Below are 23,442 nucleotides of genomic sequence, written 5' to 3'. Positions count from 1 at the left end.
ACAGCCTTTACACAAATATTGAGACGGAGGCAGGACTGCATTCAGTGCATTCTTCAGTGCATTCTTACAAAAATATCCAGACCCCAACAGACCGGATGATCATATTCTCAAACTATTAGACATCAATTTTAGAAAAAATGATTTTGAATTTGATGGCCAATATTACCTACAGGTCAGAGGTACAGCTATAGGCAAGAGGTTTGCTCCCTCCTATGCCAATATTTACATGGCGGCATGGGAAGAATCGCTTTTGGCCTCCTGTCCAATTAAACCCTTACATTATTTTAGATTTTTAGATGACATCTGGGGGGTTTGGAGTGACTCAGTAGAAACTTTAATGATTTTATCTCCATTCTTAACAGACACCACGATCAAACACACTACGGACAAAGAAAGGGTTAATTTTTTAGATACTACCACATTTAAAGGTCCAGATTTTTTTGGAACCGGGACTCTGGATACCAAAGTGTATTTCAAAGAAACAGACACTCACCAACTCCTTTTTAAGTCCAGCTTCCATCCCAGACACACATTCAAGGGCATCACTAAATCACAATTGATTAGATTTGATAGAATATGCTCACGCCAGGGGGATTTCCTGGAAGCCACAAGAACACTGTTTAGAGCCTTGGCAAGGAGGGGTTATTCGAGGTCTTTCTTAAGAAACAGCCCTAAAACATACAGGGATGAAAAACAGAGGAGAACAGAGACACAGGGACGGATTACGGACCGGGCCAGCAGGGCTGCTGCCCAGGGGCCCTTGGGGTGCAAACAGTTTTTTTCACATTGGAGGACTTGCAATGCGTAAATCATGGGGAGAGACCTCTCTTTTCCCATGGTAATAACCAGGCTGCTGAATAGAAATGGGATGATTAGCAAAGTGCTTTGATTTAGAGCATGAATTGTATGACACTCAAACTGCATGATCAGTTTGCATTGTTGATTAAAACTGGACAAGTTCTAATATTTTCTGACTTCTGTCTGATGGTTATCTCATTCGATGCTAGATCAGCAGACAGCATGCTGTAGTAGACAGTTGCTACCCCCCCCCCCCCCACACACACACACACACACACACACACACACACACACACACACACACTCTCACTCAGACTGTTGCAAAATTGTTACATTTCCTCCAGTCAGCCAATCAGGTGTTGTGAGCACTTTTCAAAATCCAACAGAATCAAAACTCCTCATTCAGACAGTTCAGCTTGAGAACTTGCTTTACACTCTCTATACAGTCTTCTATACTTCTTTGTTATCACAAGATTAAAAACCAAAAGCCTTTTTAAAGGCTCATTACCTTTATATTGCATCTCTGTCCCTCTATCTCCTTGACTTTCTCTCACTCTCTCTTTCCACCTCTCTCTCTCTCTCTAAACCCCTCTCTCTTATTCTATATCATTTTATAATATATTATTTGTAATTATATTATACTATATTATATATGGCATATTATATTCTGTACTATTCATTACCAGAAGTATATGATTTTCTAGTCTTATAACAGGCTGAATGTCCTAGCATATTATTTTATACTGTAATATATTTCTTAGTTGTAATAACAGTACACCAAGGATCCAGGCCTTTTTAAAGGCTAGTCTAAGTAGCAGTTGCTACCTTGCAACTCACAGCCTTTTTAAAAGGTTGTTGTTCTTTTATATTTCAGCTATAGTATTGCAAGAGTAATTCTAGATCACCTTATAAAGACACAATTTCCATAAATAACATGGATCCCAAACAAAAAAGTGGTACTTCAAAAAGAAAAGCAAAACAAATGAAGGAGGCAAAGCAGGCAGTTTTCCTAAAAGACGTTCCTTTAATATCAAACTTTTTTGATAAGCCGCTGGATAAAAGTGAGATGAGTATTTCTAATGTTAGCAGTCACCAGAGTTCTATCAATGAAGATGAGCTCACCACTGGATTACTGTTATCTGACAGTGTCTATGAACCCTTGCAGACCCAGTCAGGTACAGGACAGGGATGCCAGCCCTGCCAGGCTACCACAGACCACCAGCAACAGAAAGATAATCAAATGAAAGATGCAGGTGTGTCAGAGCCACAATTAGACCAGTCAGCTTCATTGCCTGAGGTACCGTTTTCAATTGAGGAGGGCACAGACCCCAGCTCCTGGTGTGAAACTGTCAATGACCCTGCAGTACCATTACTGACCCAGCCAAGTCAATTCTTCATAGTAGAGGGCTAGCTGCATTTCAAAACAGAAGTGCCAAGTATCCTGCCTCAGTCAGGGATAGAAACATTGGGGGTATCAGTAGAAGCTTTACAAATGCTTTACTCAGTTGTTGTCTACCAAATGGGCAAACAGTGACTAGGCAGTGGCTACTTTACTCCCCTTCAACTGGCTGTGTGTACTGTTTTGCTTGCAAACTGTTTTCCATTAAGGACAATACATTTGTTCATGGATTTTCTAACTGGATTTGACAGAAAATTAAGCAATTTAAATAAAGAAAAGAAAATAATTATATGGGCGTGCGGTAGACGTTTCTAGTGGGCATTCCCAAGTTGAAATCATGGATATGTTTTTCTTGTCGTGGCGCAACGTGTTTTTTTTTTGTTTCAATCTGTATTATAGTATGCTTGCCCTCCTAAATCTATATGGCATAAAGTAAAAGAACGAAAAGTAATGTAATAAAAGTAGATCTACAATCGCAAATTTAAACTGATAAAGACTTCCATGAGCCGGCAAGAAAACAAAAGGATCACACAGCTAACGACAACATTAACTGTAGCTACGAAGTTTTAAGATAGGACAGTAGGTTTCATTTATCATTTGCCCGCCGTGGCTCTAGTTGGCAAGAAATTCACAGCATATATCATATTTCTTGTTGGGTCTATTTGTTGCACCTTATACCATTGTCAGATTTATACATGTCAACTTGCAACTCTCAACTACATGAGCGCACATCTCCACAATATTCTGACAACCCACGTGTAAAACTGCTGTTTATCTAAGTTATTGGTTTATTAAATATGGCACGGGTGGTGGGTAGTATTTGTGATTTCACTTACTTTACCATTTCATTCTGCAACAATTGCAGATTATAACAGGTACATGGCATTTTAGTTCACTTTTATAGAAATTTCCATTTCTATTTCGAACTAGCACATTCTGGATTATTCAAACAAATAATGTTTGTTACGGTACGATCTGGTTGCGCTACGTTGCTACCTGTCTCTATAAACAGAGATAGGTAACCTGGTGCTAACATTAACGTGAGGTAATGACATTAGGCTGTACTGATTATAATTTGAGATCCAACTCACTGTATCAACTTAAGCCACCTTCTTTTCACTTTTTCAACATCATTCTGCTTTTACAACACGGTACACCGCACTAGTTTGGACCCACAAGTGGCACGGTGACGTAGCAACTAGCCATCCCAGACAATGCTGCCGTTTTCTTTCTCTGTTGTAGATTCTGTACACAAGTTCGACAATAAGAAAAGTTACAGGTAAATCTAAATATTCTTTAAAGAGGAAGGTCTTCAGCTGTCCCTTGGAGCCGGTGTGCATGAATTACCTTTCTCTGGAACCTGATGGAAAGGACACTAAGAACAACTTGGTAATAACAAATCATTTTACCAAATATGCAGTGGCAGTTCCGACCAAAAGTCTAAAACTGTAGCAAAGGCTCTATGGAATAAACTTTTTCATCCACTATGGATTTCCACAGAGATTTCACAGCGATCAAGGTCGTGATTTTGAATCAGCACTGATCAAAGACCTTTGTGCATTACTTGGCATAAAGAAAACAATGACGACACCTTACCACCCACGTGAAAACCCAGTTGAGCGACTCAACAGAACACTTCTGGAGATGCACGGAACACTAGAAAAAGGAGATAAAGTAAGATGGAGAGATTTTGTTCAACCTCTTGTTCATGCATACAACTGCACAAAGAATGACACCACGGGATTTTCACCATATCAGCTGATGTTTGGTCGCCAACCGAGACTCCCAATCGACATAGCATTTGGACTGGGCCCTGAGAGGAACAGTAAGCTATCTCACTCGGAGTATGTCCAAAGATTGACTGAGCATTTGACAGAAAGCGATTAGCCACTGAACATAGTTTGAAGAATGCTTTGCAGAACAAACAAAGATTCGACAGTAAAGTGAGAGAGTGCACCCTGGCAGCAGGAGACAAGGTCTTGGTACAGAACGCCAGCATCAGAGGAAAACACAAAGTTGCTGACTGTTGGAGTAAGACCATATACGTTTTTGTAAAACAATTGCAAGACTCCCCTGTCTGTGTTGTTTTCCCTGATTCCACAGATGGACCAGAAAGAGTTCTACACAGAGACCTGCTTTTGCCATGTGGATTTCTTCCTTCCGCTGTAAAAGATATTCAACTCAAGTTGAAGTCCAAACAAAGACCCAAGAAACCATCTCACTCAAAACCTGAGAGAGCTGAGGACGACGAAGAACTGTCTGAAGTGGAAGATGAGAGCGAGTGTTATTCCCTTTTTGATCAGCATTCAACAGTTAGGGGAAATGTGCTGGCTAGTGACCATCAAGGACAAGAGGAAACACCTCAACTTGGAGAGCATATTGAGGACAATAGTGAACTCCTTGACAATCAGGGAACTAATGTGAGCCTTGAAGTGTCTACGTTGAACCCTGCAGCTCCTACTTTTAAGCCTGTAAATATCAATGTTGACAGAGGTAGTGAGGCAGTTCTGGTTTTTTACTCGCCTGTGCCAGAGCCATACAAGATCGAAATGGCCACCCAGGATCTTCTTGACTCTCCGACCATGGATCTCAGTAGGGATCGTGATCCAAGAAATGGGAGACAAAGGGGGCTGGAGATGTGCAAGAACAAAATGAGTCAGAAAACGTTGAAATTGCCCCTGACAGAGGTGCCATTAAGAAGATCTGTCAGAGAAAACTTCTCCAAAAAGGCTAATCTATCCATCCTTAGGGACCCCCTAGTCATGGTTATGCACTCTATATTAGCAGGGTTTGATCAGGCCTCCTCCCAAACATTTGAACCCCTAGCATCTGAAGTAGTGTGGGGTGCAACATGCAAGGATGCATGCAGGTAAGGGGGGGTGTAATCCACTTAAAGTAGACATGGAGAAAAGGTGGATTTTGTCCTTACTACTTGTTGTTGGAGTTGAAACCTAATATCATGATTGTTGAGATGCCCACCCAGCAGGGGGCAGTGTGGCGCGGCTGAGGGAAGAACTGATGGGGAGAGAATGAGAGAAGGTGAACGAGATCAGCAGCATGTTAGCACTTTATTTTCTTTTGTTGGAAAATGTATATAAGTTATCATGCAATTACCTTTTTGATATATATATCTCACATGTATTAAACTGTATTAATATTTGGAATACGCAAACTATATGAATCATTAGTCTCTTGGATGAGAAACTGGTGGGCAGGACTGTTTTGCAGGACAGTTTGCAGAACAGAATGACCACGACCTGATAAGAGGAGGCCTGCAGCTGCTGAGAAGCAAGAAGCATGACCTTGTAATGGAGCGTCTACCAAGAAACAAGCCTACGTGCAAAAGATAATTATAAGTTTATATGGTGGGATTCTATGGTAAATGTACCTCCCTGTACTAAATAAAAAGAGAAGATGCGACTGAGACCGCAGAGCTGTTGGAGTAATGCGCGTCTCTGATCGCTCTCCTTGCAAGTAAAAAGAACTCAACTGCTTTGTGTCTTTCTTCTCTAGTTTATAAATGTTGGAATGACGTATAACTCTAACATCTTTAAGGTAAAGTAAAGTAACACCAAATACAGTGTTTATTTCGGGTTGTTTTTTGACTGAGACCATTTTGAGTGGAGAGTGGCGGCCACAGGAGAAAACTGCCGTGGAAGTGAACATGTGCAAGAGAAAGTTCTCGTCGGCAACGTGGATCATTCCAAGATCCAGATAAGCACGGGAGATCACGCCATACATTTTTTATGGAAAAATCATACTACCCGGGTAGATGCTTTTGAGTTTTTTGTTGTACAATTTTCTTTTGTTTTTTAAGTGGACCACGTTAATTTTCTTTTTTTCGGGATTGATGGACATTTTCGTTTTGGTTTTGTGGGTGGGCCGAGCTCTGAGTTCTTAATTCATGTTTAATAAATGTTCTATTTAAACTAGCCTTTTCTACTCCTCCTTTGAACCCTGAGGCACGGTGTAGTGTAAAAACTATATGTGTGTAGATGGTGTCCCTTTCACAATGTTAACAAGTTATGAAATGAAAGATTATATGATATGAATTAGTATGGGTTGTGTGCCGGAGTTAAATGGTTACACTAGATTTATAAATGTATTTCTTCTTTTTTTGTGTCTTTTATTTTCTAAAGACTTTTATTTTGTTTACCTGTATTCTGATGTAGGTAAGGGAATTATAATGATTATCCGGGTGTTTGTTTAATTGTAGAATGTTAAAATGTGTTAATGTTTCTGGTTATGTCAAATATGTTTCTGTATTTTTGTTTGTTCAATTTATGATTATTATAAAGAGTTATGTGGGTTCTAAAACTTTGATCACCCCCGAAAAGTGGTTGGATGCGGCCGTGCCCTTGGGTTAGTGGGTTGGAGACCCGGTTTAGTCCTCTTAGACACATGGCATGAGCTGTGAGAGGTGCGTGGGGTTTGTGTGCAAAAAGTTATTGCTTCTATTTTAATTTACGTACATATTAGGAATATTTTGCATGTGTGTTATTTTGTGAATATTTTTTCATGTTCCGTTAATACTGTATATTGTAGAGAGAGGTGCAGAGAGACGCAGTTTGTGACGCGATGTTCTGACGCGACCTTGCTTTATGTTAAAATGTGTATGTTAATGTTTAGTCCTCTTAGACACATGGCATGAGCTGTGAGAGAGAGAGGTGCAGAGAGACGCAGTTTGTGACGCGATGTTCTGACCTTGCTTTTGTACAGAATACAGTTTGCACGGAAAATCTTGTGGGTGTCGGCTCGTCATTACGGTTCAAGAAAAGAAATCCAAAAATTACACAACGCAGAAGAAGAACCGCTACAGTTGCATGGTTTATGATTATTGTTTAAATTAATTTTGTACGATGTTTACAATATATGTGATTTGTAGTTAATTTTGAATGTAAGGATTTGTGGGTAAACCAAGTCTCGCGAGAAAAGACATGAGATCCCTCACATAGACTGCAGGTGAGCAGATGTCTTCCACTTGGCTCCACTAAGCTAAAATAAAGGGTTAAGTTAGAGCAAAGCTGCAAGGACTTATCTCTTCTCAGGACAAGCGGCCAACGAGGAGCTCTTAAAGAAATGTTCTGTTCATGTTCGTGTGGAATATTTGTGCAGGTTTTACAAGAACGTCCACGCAATAAGACACCCAACCACATACCATACCATAATTATTTATAAAGCACTTCAACACAACAAAGGAGCTGACCAAAGTGCTGTACATTCAAATAAAAATAAGTTAAATTACCAGGAACAGGACAGACATGGACGTAGAGTTCATTAAAAATAAAGAACACAAAGAATACAGAATAAAATAAATAAAATAAAATTTTTTAGACAACATATTTAAAGAGTTAAGAAAGGACTGCCTAAGAAACCACATAAAACATTAAACATAAAACCACATGCCGGCTCATTGGAGCCGGAATTAAAAGTCTTCAACAGCATGCGCTTGTCAAATTGGTGGGCTGACGGGGGAAGGAAGCGCAGAGGCGGGACATACAAGGAACAAGGATTTATTAATAACCAAAACAGAAACTTAAACTAGCCCGCAGGCTATTCTGGCGATTGCCAGGACTTAAAAAACAGCAGGACTACACGGTTGAACGGTCAAAAAGAATGTCGGAGCTGCCGATGGGCTGCTCAGTCATTGTTGTGTCAACTCGACTTGAATCTTCTTCACCTCAGTCAAAGTAAGACTCATCACTTCACTTTCACATAAGCATAGAATGGCATTCAAAAAATCCAGTGATGATCATTTTCAGCAGGGTACAAGGAGACTTAAAAAGCTGCTGGACAGTGCCAGTGGCATTTTTAATGTGAAATGATTGTCATTGTGATATACAGCAGCACAGCACTTGGTGCACACAGTGAAATTTGTCCTCTGTATTTAACCATCACCTTTGGTGACAGTGGGCACCATGACAGGTGCCCGGGGAGCAGTGTGTGAGGACCATGCTTTACTCAGTGGCACCTCAGCAAACTTCTGATTATGGGGCCGCTTCCTTAACCACTAGGCCACCACTGCCCCTAATGGGATGTCTGTTTCTTTTTCACTAAGTTCTTTAACACTAAATAATTAAACCACAATTATATATACATTATAGTTATTGTTTAATTTCTAAAAATTGCAATAAAATTAAACATGAATATAATAAAAAATAATTGTGTTGTATAAAAACCTGATTTAGAATCAGCTTATAAAAATAAGATGATGCTGAAGTCCAAGATATATGAAAAATAAGATAAGCAATTTTAGCAGGAGAAGCAACATGAGGAACCCAAAAAATCAGCTCCAAAGGGTCATGAAGAGTACATGAAAACCGTAGATAAAATAATGCATGAAGTTGATTGGTCTAAGATTTCGCAGTATAAGTGTGACGTTGCGGATGTGAATTATGACACGGATAATAAATTGGTAATCAATAATCCAGATTTTTTTCATGTTTATAAAATAAACATAGGTCTTACAGATCAAGCATTTTTCGACATAGGTGAAAAATATTTAGATGAAATAGAAGATGAGATAAAGAACTCATAATAACTTGAACCAGAGTTAAAAGAGAAAATTTTTGAGCTCATCAGACAAATGAAAGAAGAAAGAATTAAGCAGGAAAATATTATGACGAAGATGTTATATACTGCCAATGATACTGAATAATCTATAGATGATTATTATGCACTGAGGTCGTGCAGTTATTCTAAACAAGAAGAAATTATTTTGCTTATGTAAAAAATTCAAAATCTATGTGAAACCAGATCCTTTTAAATAGCTAGTGTTCCGGCAAAGAAAACCTAATGAAGTGTTTGAATGTCTTTACCTGGACTCATTGACTCTGTTTTCTACACATTGTAAACCCATGAAGATTCTTTTCTTCCCTGATCTCCCACCCAGTCTGCCTGCCCTCTCGTTTCTTGTTTTGTCCTTCTTATGCAAGTGATGACATCCGTGGAGGTTTGCAGCTTCGGATGATATTACACTCCCACATTAACGTTGTGATGCTCCTTGAGCTTCTCTTCATTTTTGTGTACAGGTACACACTGTGCTGTCTAGCCTTGTTTTTGTGACAAAAACGTCTCAAAAAATTAAAAGGAAATACTCGAAAAAAGTATGTCTGTGTCAATCATTCTGTAATCAAGGCTGACCCTTAATACATTAAAGGGCATTACATTAAAGCTGGATAATCCTTTAGTGTGTTTTTCCACTGTGTTTTTTGTGTGATTATATTTCATTTATGCAGATTTCGGATGTCTTATTTGGAGTTCCTTTACTTTTTGAGTAGTGTATAATTCATGAATGTTCATTTGCCCATTATTGCTGGTTTTAGTTGAAGACATCATGTGCATACAAATCTATTCCTAAATACAAAGGGAAAAATGTCTGAAGCGAGATTCGAACCTGGCCCTGCAGGGTGAAATATGCAAAAAAAAAAAGTTCCCTCCACCGGCTCCCAGTAGCTGCACGCATCAGGTTCTAAATACTGATGCTGGCCTACAAAGCCAAACATGGAGTAGCACCATCCTACCTCACAGCCCTTATTACACCTCGCACTGCACCTGGTATACTCCGAGCCTCCAGTACTGCTCGCCTGGTCCCTCCATCTCTGAAGGTAAAAGGAAGACGCTCATCTAGACTCTTCTCCGTCTTGGCCCCTCGGTGGTGGAATGAACTTCCAGCTCAGTCACTGAGCACCTTCACACGGCAGCTCAAGACCTTCCTCTTTAGAGAAGATTTAGATGAACTTGTAACCTTCTTCTTGTCTGACTTCTGTATAGAAACTAGAACAGAGTGAAGAAAAAGATTGTATTCATAGTTGGGGGTCCTAGTGAACCAGAACTGACCACTTCATCCATGGTGACATGGAAGCACGTTGTAAATCGCTCTGGATACGGGCGTCTGGTAAATGCATTAACTGTAAATGTACTAAGCAGACCCCACCCTGCTTATCTTCCAGGTCAGACCAAATCGGTCGTTCTTGGTATGCGTGAGAGTGGTATACGTTAAGGCAATGCCTGTTTGTAAGATCTCATCTAAGACAGTATTCATTTAGGACATTATTAACGTTTATTTAACATATTTCATCGGTCTTACTTAAACATGCCTTAGAACTACAAAATATCTAGCCATGAATGAGTTCACCCCTCCATATACGATGATATGTTGATACATTATCCATAAAACAGCATATTTCTCCTATTACTGTGGGCATCAACTACAGACCACCTGCACCAATCACAGAATTGCTGAAAGAATTTGCAGACTTCAATATACACATGGAGAGTGATAATGATTCCCTTGGTGGACCCACTCACTGCCACACTGGCACACGCCCAGAGGAGGAGAATGATAACGTTCATAAATCAAGTTTACTATACACAGGACGGAGTGATGGAGCTATAACAGAATATCTATCAAGGGCTGATTGACAGCAGCAAGAACAACTGCAGACTCCTGTTTCAGAGAACATATCCACAAATCATCAGCTGTGAAAATCAGAAGGGGCTTTCAGTTGGTTTGAACCGTTTGTTTTCTGGACCTTTATTGTCATTGTAACAAGTTTTTCATTTATGTAACTCAAACACTGTCAATGGAACTGTACAGCTGATCATGGACATGCTGGTCGAAGTTCAACGTTTGGAGGTTGTGTTCCATGTACTGGCTATATATCTTGTCTTCAATGGATTTTATGAGTGTGCTCCTCCAGTTGAGTATTTGCGTCTCCATCTCTTCCTCCTGTCTGTTGAGGTTCTCGAGGTGGACGACGTGAGAGTTTTCCGCAGCATCCTTAACCATCCCTTCATTCTGTAACAGACTTTTCACCTGATCAGGCAGGTCTTTTTCCAGCTACTATGTTACAATCTCCATCACACGCTGGTAATTTTCATCTTCTAGCTCCCTGAACTGTGTGAAGATGGTCTATGCCTAAGTTTTAAATGTGTCAGCAAGGCTTGACATTTTTTCCTCAAAAGCTTTGGCATAGTTTTTCAGCTTATTTTCCAGCTCCACTTCCATGATGAATAGAGTGTTTTTCATCTCTTGGACTTCTTCTTTGAAACTACTGAGCTTCTCCAGCCGCCGGCTCATATCTGTGATCTCTTGGATCTCTTCCGTCATCTGGGGAAGTCGGTCTTCCTGAAAGTCATTTTTTATCTGGTCTGCTGCTAGCTGGTGCTCTTCCACACCCTCATTGAACAGGTTGTAGTAGCCATTGAACTCATGCTGTTGCTCCTTGTGATGTTCCAGACCCTCCTGAATGAGCTGATGGCACAGTGGCACCAGCTGCCGTTTGTATGACTCTGAGAGTTTGGAAACCTCAGGGATGTGGAGTAAAATGCGACCGTCACGATCGCGCACCAGAATGCTGTTGAAAAAGTGCTCATCTTTCAGGAAGTAAACAAAGGCGTCGCGATGGGTTTGAATTGTCGCATCGATATCTGACAGTAGATCTTGGATCAACTGATATATGTATTCTCTTCTTTCAATCTTTTCAAGCTTGTCTTCGTATTTTATTAATCCTGCCTGTCGTGTTTCTTCCTTTATTCTTTTATAGTCAAAGTACCGTATCTGTGGGAGGTAGGCAACAACACGAATCTCAAGATCTTCCTCAGAAAAGGGGTTTCCACCTATACTGATGCTTTGTAGATGTTGAAATTGTCTTAGGTAGACCATAGTCGCCTCAAAATCAGCCAGACAGTTGAATCCCACTGATATTAGCTTCAGATGTTGCTGATTGTCCAGGTTCTTTATGAAAGAGATTTTATTGCTGTGGAGATTTAAGTCTTCCAGTTTTATTAAAGTGTCAAGTCCTTCGATTACCTCAATCATATTTAGTGAGAGATCTAATGTTTTTAGATTTACAAGAGTGTCTAAGCCTTCAATCTTCTCAATGAAATTGTTGCTCAGTCTTAGCTTGGTTAGAGACGTGTATTTCCATATACTGTCAATCTTTGCAATATTCAGGGTTTCCAGATGAAGGGTTTGCACTACTTCATCATCAATGTCATCATCTGTGATGATCTCCCTCTCTGTTTGGCTTAACCTGCTTTTATATTGCCTCTTGATTAGTTTTTCATCCAGGATTTTTGGCATCTGGAAAGGAGGCCTTACAATATCTTTAGCATAATTCTTCATTATCTTAGTGCATGATTGGACTTGAATGATATAAATACATCATGCATCCTTAATACAGGAAGGTCCTAAAGAACTAAGGAAGGAACTAAGAACTAAAGGAATTGTAAGAATTCTTTGTTAGTGGCAGTCGTGCCAAAAGTTTTGAGAATTACACAAATTCTGGTTTTCACAAAGTTTGCTGCTTCTGTTTTTATTATGCAAATTTGACTATACTCCAGAATGTTATGAAGAGTTGATCAGATGAATTGCAAAGTCATAAACGTAATGTTATCCGAAAAACTCCCAAATGTCCTCAATAGCAGATGCAAGGATCATACCAAACCTCTTCGTTCTCTTTAGATATACAAGACGGGTGTTTTCATGCTGGTTATCTGTACGCTGGAGAAGAGGAACGAACTAACCCATTTTGATGGTCTTTAAATATCTCTGACACCCAGAACATGTTTTCTAAAACAAAATGTTAAAGGGGGCAGGGCCTGTATGTGTGATTGACAGCTGACACACCCTACTTCCTCATTTTGGACCAAGCCCTTCCTGTCAGTATGACAGTATAATTTATCGGGGCTCTTAGTTTTGTAACTCAAAATCTATAGAAACCGAATGAGAATTGTTGGTGTCGTCCTCTTGTAAGTCGCTTTGGATAAAAGCGTCTGACACGTAAAGTACAGTAAAATAAAATCAAGTACATTTATCTTGTTTGTGAAGTCAGGGTACAGTCAGTGTCAATTGTAGAGGTGTGACCCTTCACTGGTTACATGATTCCGAGTGTGATTATCAATTCATCATGATGCACCCCATACATTTTCAACATTGTCACATGATGTCACATGATACAAGCGTCTGTGCGAGTGAGTAAAATGTAATCCTGTTGGTGCTCATTATCAGCACCATCGCCAAATCTCACAAAGCAAGTTGGACAACGAGAGCAGAAAGTGAAAGAGACGCCAACCGCATAATAGTTTACAGATTTAATGAAACTAAATGATAACTGGACAGAGTTGACAGACATTCCTGACCACCACTGCTTCTGGACGGTGATGGGCTTGGTCACAAGGATGCCAGCTCCAGCAGGAGCCGGTCCTTCTCCTGTGTGAGATCCTGGATGCTCTGCTGGTTCTGCTCCAAACGATCCTCCAGCCACTGCAGCAGCGGCCCGCTGACCGCAGACATCTGGCTGCACAGGTTCTTGGTGAACACTGGGGACATGAGCTTCAGCTTCAGTTGTCAGCATCAATGTATGTGCGTGTGCGTGTGTGTTTGTGTGTGTGTGTGACCTGACGTACCAGAGCCGTTATGTATCTTGGTGACTGGGTCTAGGTGGGTTAAGCTATGAAAAGAACAGAACAAGATGAGTTTCCACACTGAGCACCACTCCAGCCAAACTGAGGTGAAGACTGGACCACCTGTGGATCCTCCTGTATGTGTCCTGCTCCTCCTGGCACAGGATCCGGGGAAGTTCCACTGCGGACTCAAGGCACACTTTCCCAATGGCTTCATGTGGCACCACGTGGATGGGAATCTCGATCCTCTCATACCTCCGACACATCAGGGACAGGTAGAGTGAAACAACCTCTCAAACACTCGTATCCAAGGGTGTGAATGTGCATGTGTGGAGGGAGGGACTCACTCCGAGCCTTTCTGGGCCTGCACTGACTGGAAACAGGTGTAAAGAACCCGGCCGGTCTGCAGCAGCCACAAATCAGAAAATAAACCAAACAACACAAACCACGTTCCACCAGTCAAAGCACGACCCTTACTTTTGTGTTCTTGTCCTCGATGAAGCAGGAGAATATCAAGCCAACAAAGCCCTGGTCCATCATCTGGTACATGGCCTGCGTCCTCACATCTGCACAACACACGCAGGTAGAGATGGTCGGAAGGTCTCCAGCGGTCTGCAGGACAACTGAGGCTACTTACCGACGTGAGATGGCCAGACAGTGATGTGTGGGTGCGAATGGTACCATCCCACAACCCTGACAGGCCGGCCCGTCATCTCAGCCAACCTGTGGCTTTCAGTTAAGTGCAAAGTGACATAAGATGGAACAGAAATCTACGGTAATCTACTACAATACTGTACAGTAATCAATTACAGTACTCTAATACAGTAATATACTACAGTAATCTACACTGCTCTACTACAGTAATCTACTACAATACTGTACAGTAATCAATTACAGTACTCTAATACAGTAATATACTACAGTAATCTACACTGCTCTACTACAGTAATCTACTACAATACTGTACAGTAATCAATTACAGTACTCTAATACAGTAATATACTACAGTAATCTACACTGCTCTACTACAGTAATCTACTACAATACTGTACAGTATTCTATTACAGTAATATACTACAGTGCTCTACTACAGTAATCTACTACAATACTCTACAGTATTCTATTACAGTAATATACTACAGTGCTCTACTACGGTAATCTACTACAATACTGTACAGTATTCTATTACAGTAATATACTACAGTGCTCTACTACGGTAATCTACTACAATACTGTACAGTAATCTATTACAGTACTATACTACAGTAATATACTACAGTGCTCTACTACTTCCTCTGCAGAGGGTTTTAGGATATTTCTGCCTCGGTCGAGGCTGCAGACAGCTGCTCCGGCGAGATCTCCACCCGGTCCTTCCTCTTGTCCGAGCGTCGGAGAATAATGACGGAGTGAATGTGGACGATGCGACTGGTGTTGACCTGAGAGCAGAAAACCACGTAAACAGCGAACTGAGCGAAGCAGAAGAGTCATTCTGCGGACCGCTCACCTCCCCGATGCAGAGACCCATCACCTCCTCCTTCTCCGTGCTCAACGCGTGATTCATGCACACCAGGAAGGCGTCGGACTCCAGGTGGACCGCGCTGACCGCCATGACGCAGCCGCGCCGCTTCCAGACGGCGGTGCCGCAATCAAAACATTCCGCAGTGCAACCAGCCGCGGCGCCTCGGAGTTCCGACACTTTCTCCAGGCCATCTCCTCTCGCAATGACCTCGCACCTTCCGTTCCCCTGCGTGGCGACCCTTCGCCTACCTTATAGCGGTTTCATTACAGACGCCAGACGCTCCGCGGTTCTCCGCCGGAACGATTGGACCGACGGACCGAGCCGTCGGCAGCGCTGCGCATGCGCGGAACGAACCAGACAGAAATGTCGCGTAAAGAACCGTGTCAGAAGCAGGCGTGCGACATACAGAAATGTCTACAAGGTAACGGCTCTTTACCCAGCTTATTAACAACGGACAGTGGTGGCCTGGCGGGTAAGGAGGCGGCCCCGTAATCAGAAGGTTGCGGGTTCGAATCCCGACCCGCCAAGGTTCCACTGAGGTCCCCTTGATGAAGGTACCGTCCCCGCGTCACAGTGTGCTGTGCTGCAGTGTCTTACAATCATGTCACTTTCATACAGTACCCAGTTATTTCCGTTTTTGAATGAGATAAAAAAAAAAATAGAAATAGCATGTGCAGTTCATTTTTCCACGAGTGAAATGTTTTATATGATTTATTCCCACAGAGAACCTGTACAGTGAGGTGCGCTGCAGTCACGTGATCGAGGCCATGCGCCGGTGTTGCGCTGCGCATGCGCGAAGCGACTCGGTTTCCTGCTCAGGGTTCAATACGGCGGAACCGAACCAGAGCCAGAACCAGCAGAACCAGCAGTGACGCACACGTGTTTCTTTCGTTTGTAAAAGTGAATAAAATTCATGTAATTCTGTAATAATAATGATGAAAATCAAATCAAATGTCTTCTCGTGCATTTAACACCATAAACGTCATACTGTTTCATCATAGAAGCTTATATAAATAAAATGATAAGTCTGGAGCAGATGACGACCCCTAATCTTCTCCTCTGAGGGTGGCGCTCGGCCATAAACAGCCACATTTCATTCAGGGTTATTTATACATTTATTAACATTTATACATTTGCTAAATATCTGACAAAAGCTGCGCACAAGCAACAAACTGCAACTCTGCAAAACATCTGAAACCTACAATAAAACTCTCATGCCAGCCGAACCAGGGGAAGACTGCTGTGAGAAGATAGTAAAGGTGCCAGCGCCTATGATGCCAGACCCAGCAGAAAGCCACCTGCGAAGCCGCCGGTCAGGACGATGTTCTTCTTCACAAAGGACTGGACCTACAAGAGGAGATGGACAACCTGAATGAAGTGACACCGATCTGCATTTAGAGGTTAAAGTTCAGACGGATCTTCGGTCCACACCTCGTCCACTTTGGTTCGAACTTCTCGGGGCGGCTTGTCCACATTGAGCTTCAGCTGCTTCTTAGCCTTGTTCATGTCCTGCTCCACCCTCTTCCAGTCCACTTTGATGTAGCCCGTGTGATTGGCAACCTGAAAGCCCAAACATTTCAGTTCCTGTAGAAAAGCAGCTCTACATAAAGGTATGAAGGGGCGTGTCCACTTATTACCTGGAGCAGGAAGAAGCCGCCGCCCACAGCTGATGCTGCCAGCTTCCCAACCTTCTGAAAGAGGAAGCCAGCGCACCTGCAGGAAATGACGTCATGACGTGAAGGAAGACAAGACACAGTCCTCAAGTCCCAGAGTGGCACTCACCAGCCGCTCACTCCACCAATCAGAAGCTGCGTAGCAACAGAGTACTTCTCAGCCACTGGCCCAGAGTTCTTCCCGAACAGTCGCTTCCACCACTTCTGCTTCTTGGCATATTCCGCCAGCTCCATGACATCGAAGGTCTCATCATTGCCTGGAAGTAGTGATTTGTGGGTGTGGGGGGACAAAATAATTGTCACCTCTGAGTCACAGATCTCTGCTCTGAGGCAGCAGTGCTGGTGGCTACGGGTAAGGACCCGTAATCGTAAGGTGGTGAGTTCGAGCGAAAATGAAGTGATTGTTCATTGTGATACACAGCAGCACAGCACACGGTGACACGTGTCCTCTGTATTTAACCGTCACCCTTGGTGAGCAGTGGGCACCATGACAGGCACCCGGGGAGCAGCGTGTGGGGACGGGACCTTCATCAAGGGGACCTCTGAGGCACCTCGGTGGTTTGGAGATTCAATCCAACTGATGAAGGTCCCGTCCCCACACACTGCTCCTCGGGCGCCTGTCATGGTGCCCACTGCTCACCAAGGGTGATGGTTAAATACAGAGGACACATTTCACTGTGACACAGTGTGCTGCGCTTCACAATGACACGTTTTCATATTCACCAAACGCCGTTCTATCAGAAACAGAATAAACTTTTTTTAAAGTTTTTTTTTTATTAGTTAGTCACAATGGTCCAGCCTTGTCTTTGTCCACCATTGCCCTGTCCACTTCTGGTTCTCCACTGCAGACCAGGAACGTCACATCATTTTGGATATGTGGTGAGCAATACATCCTTTCTGGTCCCAACACATCAACAGGACTAAATGTTCACTGACAGGTAACTAATATTATTCACCAGTCATACACTGATGGCTGACCATCTTCTACCTACTATCTTGGTTCCTACACACCTGCTGGTCAGAAAGAACTAGTTCTGAGCTCAGTTGGAGAGTGGAGCCAGAACAACCACTGACTTGAAAAATTCTTTACGATGTGAGCTCGTCATTGGTCACTCTGATCCCCGCCCATTACTGCCCGACCAATCACAGCCCAGCACAGCACAACACGATCCAACCAACCAGAACATTTCTACTTACAACCAGGCGGATTAGCGGCAGAAAAAGATCAGTTCGGTTTAAACCGCAGTTACGTCCCGGTCGCACTATCACAGTTAAAACCGGAGGATTCGCAGCGTCTCCCGACACCCACCTCCACCCGTCTTCTCCGCCATAGCGAGTTCTTCTTCTTCTTCTTCTTCTGGTGTTTTATGGCGGTTGGCAACCAGCTTAATGGTGCATTACCGCCACCGACTGGACTGGAGTGTGGACCGGGATGTATGCATTCATTTATTCATTAATGTTGGGTAATGAAGGGAAAGGCCATAAGGACTACAAAACTATATATTATATACTATATATTATATAACAACCCATTTTACATAATATTAATAATACCCATATACAATTATTCCATTAATGCATTATTAATATTCTATATTATTTTACTTAATCCACATTCTTGGATAAACTTAATAATATCATCATATATCTTATTAGCCATATTCCCCAATAAACCGGATAAAGACATGTCATGGTGATTTGCCTTTTTCATTGACTGGAAATGTCTACATTCCCCAGTTGGGTGCTTGCCAATTCTATATAATGTGCTGTTAAGTCCAGTGTGTCCAATTCTAAGGCGTGTTATAATGTTTTCTTCCCTTCGATATCTACTCCCTATTCTCCCGGCATCTACTGATTTTTGTATATTGTGTAAGTGTCTGCCTACTTCATGGTCATCCCAATACATCTGCCATACGGATTGTGTGTATTTCCTGATGTATACTCTCGCTTCGGCTTTACTTAACGGAATACATAGTTCTATTTCCTTTTTTCTTATTGATTGTTTAGCCAGAGTATCCACCTTCTCATTTCCCTCCACTCCAGTATGTGCAGGAACCCATATGAATTGTGTAGATATGCCCTTAACTTTCAGATCGTACATTTTGCAGAATATTTTATAGACAATATCCATCCTAGCTGATGACCTGCCGGATTTTATACTTTCTAGTGCTGAAACTGTCCGATGCAATGACACTATTATTTATTTCCATTTCTTCTATCCAATTTAGGGCCAATAATATTGCCAGTAACAAATGCACCTTCCATGTCAATTTTTCATCAAAAGTAAAAAAAAGTGAAGTGATTGTCACATGTGATACACAGCAGCACAGCACACGGTGCACACAGTGAAATTTGTCCTCTGCATTTAACCCATCACCCTGAGTGAGCAGTGGGCACCATGACAGGCGCCCGGGGAGCAGTGTGTGGGGACGGTGCTTTGCTCAGTGGCACCTCAGTGGCACCTTGGCGGATCGGGATTCGAACCAGCAACCTTCTGTTTACGGGGCCGCTTCCTTAACCGCTAGGCCACCAAACCAAACCCCAAGGAACCTAATAACTTTTACTTGCTCCAGTTGTTGTCTGTACAGATACAAGCAAAGGGGTGACATTTTGTGTCGCCTAGTGAAACAAATAACCTGTGTTTTTGCAATAGATAATTTAAATGCCCATTTATTAGTCCACTTTTCCACTTCATCTTGCATTTTATTATTGACATACGGAATATTCCGACCTCTAATCCACAAAGCCCCATCATCAGCATATAAAGATTTCCCTATGATTTGTTCAACCTGAGTGAATATATCATTAATCATTATATTGAATAATAATGGACTACACACACTACCTTGTGGAGTACCATTCTCTACTGTATATATCCTGGAATATTCTTCACCTACCCTCACTTGTATCTTCCTATTAAGTAAAAAGTCCAAAACCCAATTATATGTTCTATCATTAATTCCCATAGTTTTTAATTTTATCAATAGTCCTTCCTTCCAGAGCATATCATATGCCTTCTCCACATCAAAGAAGACTGCGATTACTACTTCTTTGTTGGTCTGTGCTTTCCTTATATCTGACTCAAGACATAATACAGAATCCATAGTATTTCGACCCTTACGAAACCCACTCTGATATGGAGATAAAAGATATCTGCTTTCCAGGAAGTACGTAACTAGTCGAGCATAACTAGTCGAGCATTGATTATTGCTCTTTTTAACATGTTAAGCGGCAAATCTAAGGGGTTTTCTGACACATCGTCTTTTTGTAAAGTATTAGGGTATTCCATTAAGGTTCTATTCCTACTCTGTCTGGCCTCTACTGAAAGATTATCAGAGCTATGGACTCTCAAAAATGTCTGAACTAAAAGTTCTGCTTTTTCCTGATTGCTAACAGCCGTTTTATCTCTATTGCTCATCACTGGTAACTCATAATTTTTCCTGACCCCCCCATTCTCCTGATCATGCCCCAAACATCTGATAATTGTACTTCTCTCCCTATACTGCAGCAATATTGTCTCCAATATGTACGTTTTTGTGTTTTAATTGTTTTCCTAACTTTTGCTTGAGCCCTTTTTCAAAGCCTCCAGAGTATGATGTTTTTTGAGTTTCCTAAATGCTTTATTTCTTGCTTTTATAACTTCTTTGCACTCGTTATTCCACCAGGGTACACTCTTAGCACGTCTAATCCCTCTGCTTTTAGGTATTATTTCCTCAGCTGACTGAATAATCACATTAACTATTTTTTCATTAAGTGCATCTATATCCCTTTGGTTCTCCTCTTGAAGGGTCACAAATCTTTTTTCACAAATTTCTTTAAAAACGTCCCAATTTACATTCTCTAGTTTCCATCTGGGAATTCCGTTTCCTTTTTTGAAACATATTTCTGTACCAACTTTAATCATTATCGGGTAATGGTCACTCCCTACAGTATTATCTTTTAATACACCCCAAGTGCTAATCCCTGCTATTGAACTAGATACAAATGTTAGGTCAAGTACCGCTTCTGTATTATGTATATTATTATATCGCGTTCCTTCTCCATTACATACTAGATTTTTATCATCAATAAATTCTTCAATAAGTAGGCCGTTTGCATCAGTATTCTTACTCCCCCATAATGAGTTATGCGAGTTAAAATCCCCACACCATATTACGCTATTTTGTGGTGATCCCACAACCTCTTCTAAAATGCTTTGACTTAGTTTTTCACATGGGTTATAGCAATTTATTATATCTATACATCCTCTTTCTGTCCATATCTTACTTCTGATTGACTCTAAATTAAAATTTATATGTTCTATCCTATATTTCATACCATTCTGTATAAATGTTGCTAGTCCTCCTCCTTTGCCAAATTCTCTGTCCATTCTAACTATATTGTAACCTTTTATACTAAAGTCTAACTGCGGTTTCATCCATGTCTCCTGTATACACATTACATTTGGTTTGTCTGCTAAATCATCTATATATTTCTTAAACTCTTGACCATTTGCTATTAGGCTTCTGGCATTCCACTGTAGTATAGATAACACCATTATGATGATCCAGCCCATGTCTGAGAGGATTGGGTTTCTTCATTAAGGGTATCTCTGACTGTTTCCCAGGGCAACTCTTTTACGTTTAGATACTTCTCCGCTGATTTGACAATTATTTTGATCCTTTCATTTCGTCTTTTCGTCTGTGCAGAACAATTTATTATTTCCGCCATAAACAATACAAAATCATTCTTCTTCACTATCAGGGTCTCTTCTTTCAATTTATCACATCCTTGACATTTTCCCATTTCTTTTTGAACACTTTCATTTTGTTTTGCCATTTTTACATCCCCTGAAACCTTCTTTGCTGCCTCTGCATAGCTGATTCCCTGAGTCACCTTAATTCTTTGTACTTCAGCCTGCCTCTTGCTAACTTCACAGCCACGATATGCTGTGCTATGCTGCCCTCCACAATTACAGCATTTCAGTTTGGCACCCTCTTCACATTTACCATACTCATGTTCTCCACTACATTTACCACATCTCTGTTTTCCCTTGCACACCGCTGCTACATGTCCAAACCTCTGACATTTAAAACATCTAAGCGGTGGAGGTATGAATAACCTCACATTGTAACACATGTATCCAATGTATATCTTTACTGGGAGAACTCCCCCCTCAAAGGTGATCATAATCGAGGTACTATCATTTAAACTTCCAGTCCTGTTTGTTTTTAGCCGTTTAATTTCTTTTACATTTGTATTTGTTATGTTTCGTTTCACATCTTCTACCGATATATTCACCGGGATTCCTGTAACAACTCCTTTTATAAAGTTCCTGCTGTTGGCCTTAGTACATTCCACTCTCTTTCCATTTATCCTGCTCATTTTGATTGCTTTCTCTTGCTGTTTCGAGTCTCTACAAATAATCAACAACAGTCCGTTTCTAAGTATTTCAGCACTCTGTACTTCACCTATTTCTTTATTTAATGCTTTTGTCAACAGTATTGGATTCATACCTTCAAACAAGTCTCCATCATGCATAAGTTTTGCAAACACTTTATATTCCTCTTTCGTTTCTTCTACAGTTGATCCCCTGTCAGAGTTACTTTCATCCGATTTACTCTGTCGCTTCTTTTTCCGTTTATTATTCCTAACCATATCCCATTTTTCATAACTCCCGCCACCTACTTCCATCTCTCCTATTTCATTTCCTGATTCGTCACTTCCCTCAGCGCACTCCTGTCCATTCACAGTCCAGTGGTTGCCAACCGCCTTCTCGTCCGCCCCCATCCGCCTTCGGGACGCCATAGCGAGTTTCCTCCTGCCCCGGAAGTACTTCTGCTGCCTGCGCCAACCGGGGTCACGATCACAAAATAAAGGTCCGCGTTAAATTCAACCATTCTGCTCTGTTTACCTGCTCCTGGTTAATAATTAGTAACAAATGACCCGACGAGCACAAATTAATATCATATAAAAGTATGACCCGTTTATCCTACCAGATATTTACATAAACATAAGGTAGAACATTCAGTACCTGTCTGCATAACATTAAAATATATAATTTAACTCTTTTTAACAATTTAACAATTTTATCATGCATGCAGCATCCAGACCCCTCTGGATGTGGGACATCCTACAGTATCCCATCACCCTGAGTGAGCAGTGGGCAGCCATGACCGGTGCCCGGGGAGCAGTGTGTGGGGACGGTGCTTTGCTCAGTGGCACCTCAGTGGTACCTTGGCGGATCGGGATTCGAACCGGCAACCTTCTGATTACGGGGTCGCTTCCTTAACCGTTAGGCCACCACTGCCCCTGCCCCTGATGGTTAAACAACAGTGAAAATACTCTATATATTATATTATATAGAGAACAAGATAAAAACCGTAAAATGCCAGATGTGAATGTATAAGGCCACCCTTAACCGCTAGGCCACCACTGGCCCGTTCGGGACAGGGATTGAGCTATCACTAGGAGCTAAGTCTCCTTTCACCAGATTGTTTAAAGCCCTGACAACTTTGGCATAGTCCTTCAAAAATCGCCTATATATCCGGTGAAGTCCAAGAATGGTCGAAGCTCTTCAGCTGTCTGAGGCCCCCATCCTTCAGCTATCCTCCAGCTAACATGAGGGGAATGTGGGTGGAGCGCCCCCATCAGGCTAAACATGT

The 23,442-nt window shown here is 41.6% G+C and overlaps 2 protein-coding genes and 1 long non-coding RNA gene across 4 annotated transcripts; 1 reads left to right on the top strand and 2 right to left on the bottom strand.

Annotated features, from left to right (window-relative positions):
* Positions 1-13,279: 13,279 nt before the first annotated feature.
* LOC114782995 (lys-63-specific deubiquitinase BRCC36) lies at positions 13,280-15,465 on the bottom strand. Of its 2 annotated transcripts, none has more exons than XM_028968648.1 (8): positions 15,111-15,465; positions 14,923-15,042; positions 14,244-14,331; positions 14,084-14,172; positions 13,954-13,979; positions 13,730-13,861; positions 13,610-13,653; positions 13,280-13,522 (listed from the first exon to the last, which is right to left on the bottom strand). In XM_028968648.1, exons 1-8 carry the CDS (start codon positions 15,213-15,215, stop codon positions 13,374-13,376), a joined length of 753 nt encoding a protein of 250 aa, XP_028824481.1. In that variant the 5' UTR covers positions 15,216-15,465; the 3' UTR covers positions 13,280-13,373. The 2 variants fall into 2 exon arrangements, with proteins under 2 accessions (XP_028824481.1, XP_028824480.1); XM_028968647.1 differs by having other exon boundaries at positions 13,954-14,009; positions 15,111-15,460.
* Positions 15,004-16,160, top strand: LOC114782997 (uncharacterized). Its single transcript, XR_003748291.1, has 2 exons — positions 15,004-15,546; positions 15,849-16,160. It is a non-coding gene; the product is annotated as an uncharacterized LOC114782997 (long non-coding RNA).
* Positions 16,161-16,221: 61 nt separating this feature from the next.
* On the bottom strand, positions 16,222-18,235 carry LOC114782996 (FUN14 domain-containing protein 2-like). The gene is made up of 5 exons (XM_028968649.1): positions 18,108-18,235; positions 16,908-17,055; positions 16,763-16,838; positions 16,557-16,685; positions 16,222-16,472 (listed from the first exon to the last, which is right to left on the bottom strand). Exons 1-5 carry the CDS (start codon positions 18,127-18,129, stop codon positions 16,395-16,397), a joined length of 453 nt encoding a protein of 150 aa, XP_028824482.1. The 5' UTR covers positions 18,130-18,235; the 3' UTR covers positions 16,222-16,394.
* Between the last annotated feature and the right edge of the window lie 5,207 nt (positions 18,236-23,442).

This window comes from Denticeps clupeoides, unplaced genomic scaffold, assembly GCF_900700375.1.
Source record: "Denticeps clupeoides unplaced genomic scaffold, fDenClu1.1, whole genome shotgun sequence".
Lineage (NCBI taxonomy): Eukaryota > Metazoa > Chordata > Actinopteri > Clupeiformes > Denticipitidae > Denticeps > Denticeps clupeoides.
This window is presented reverse-complemented; position numbering and strand designations above follow the sequence as displayed.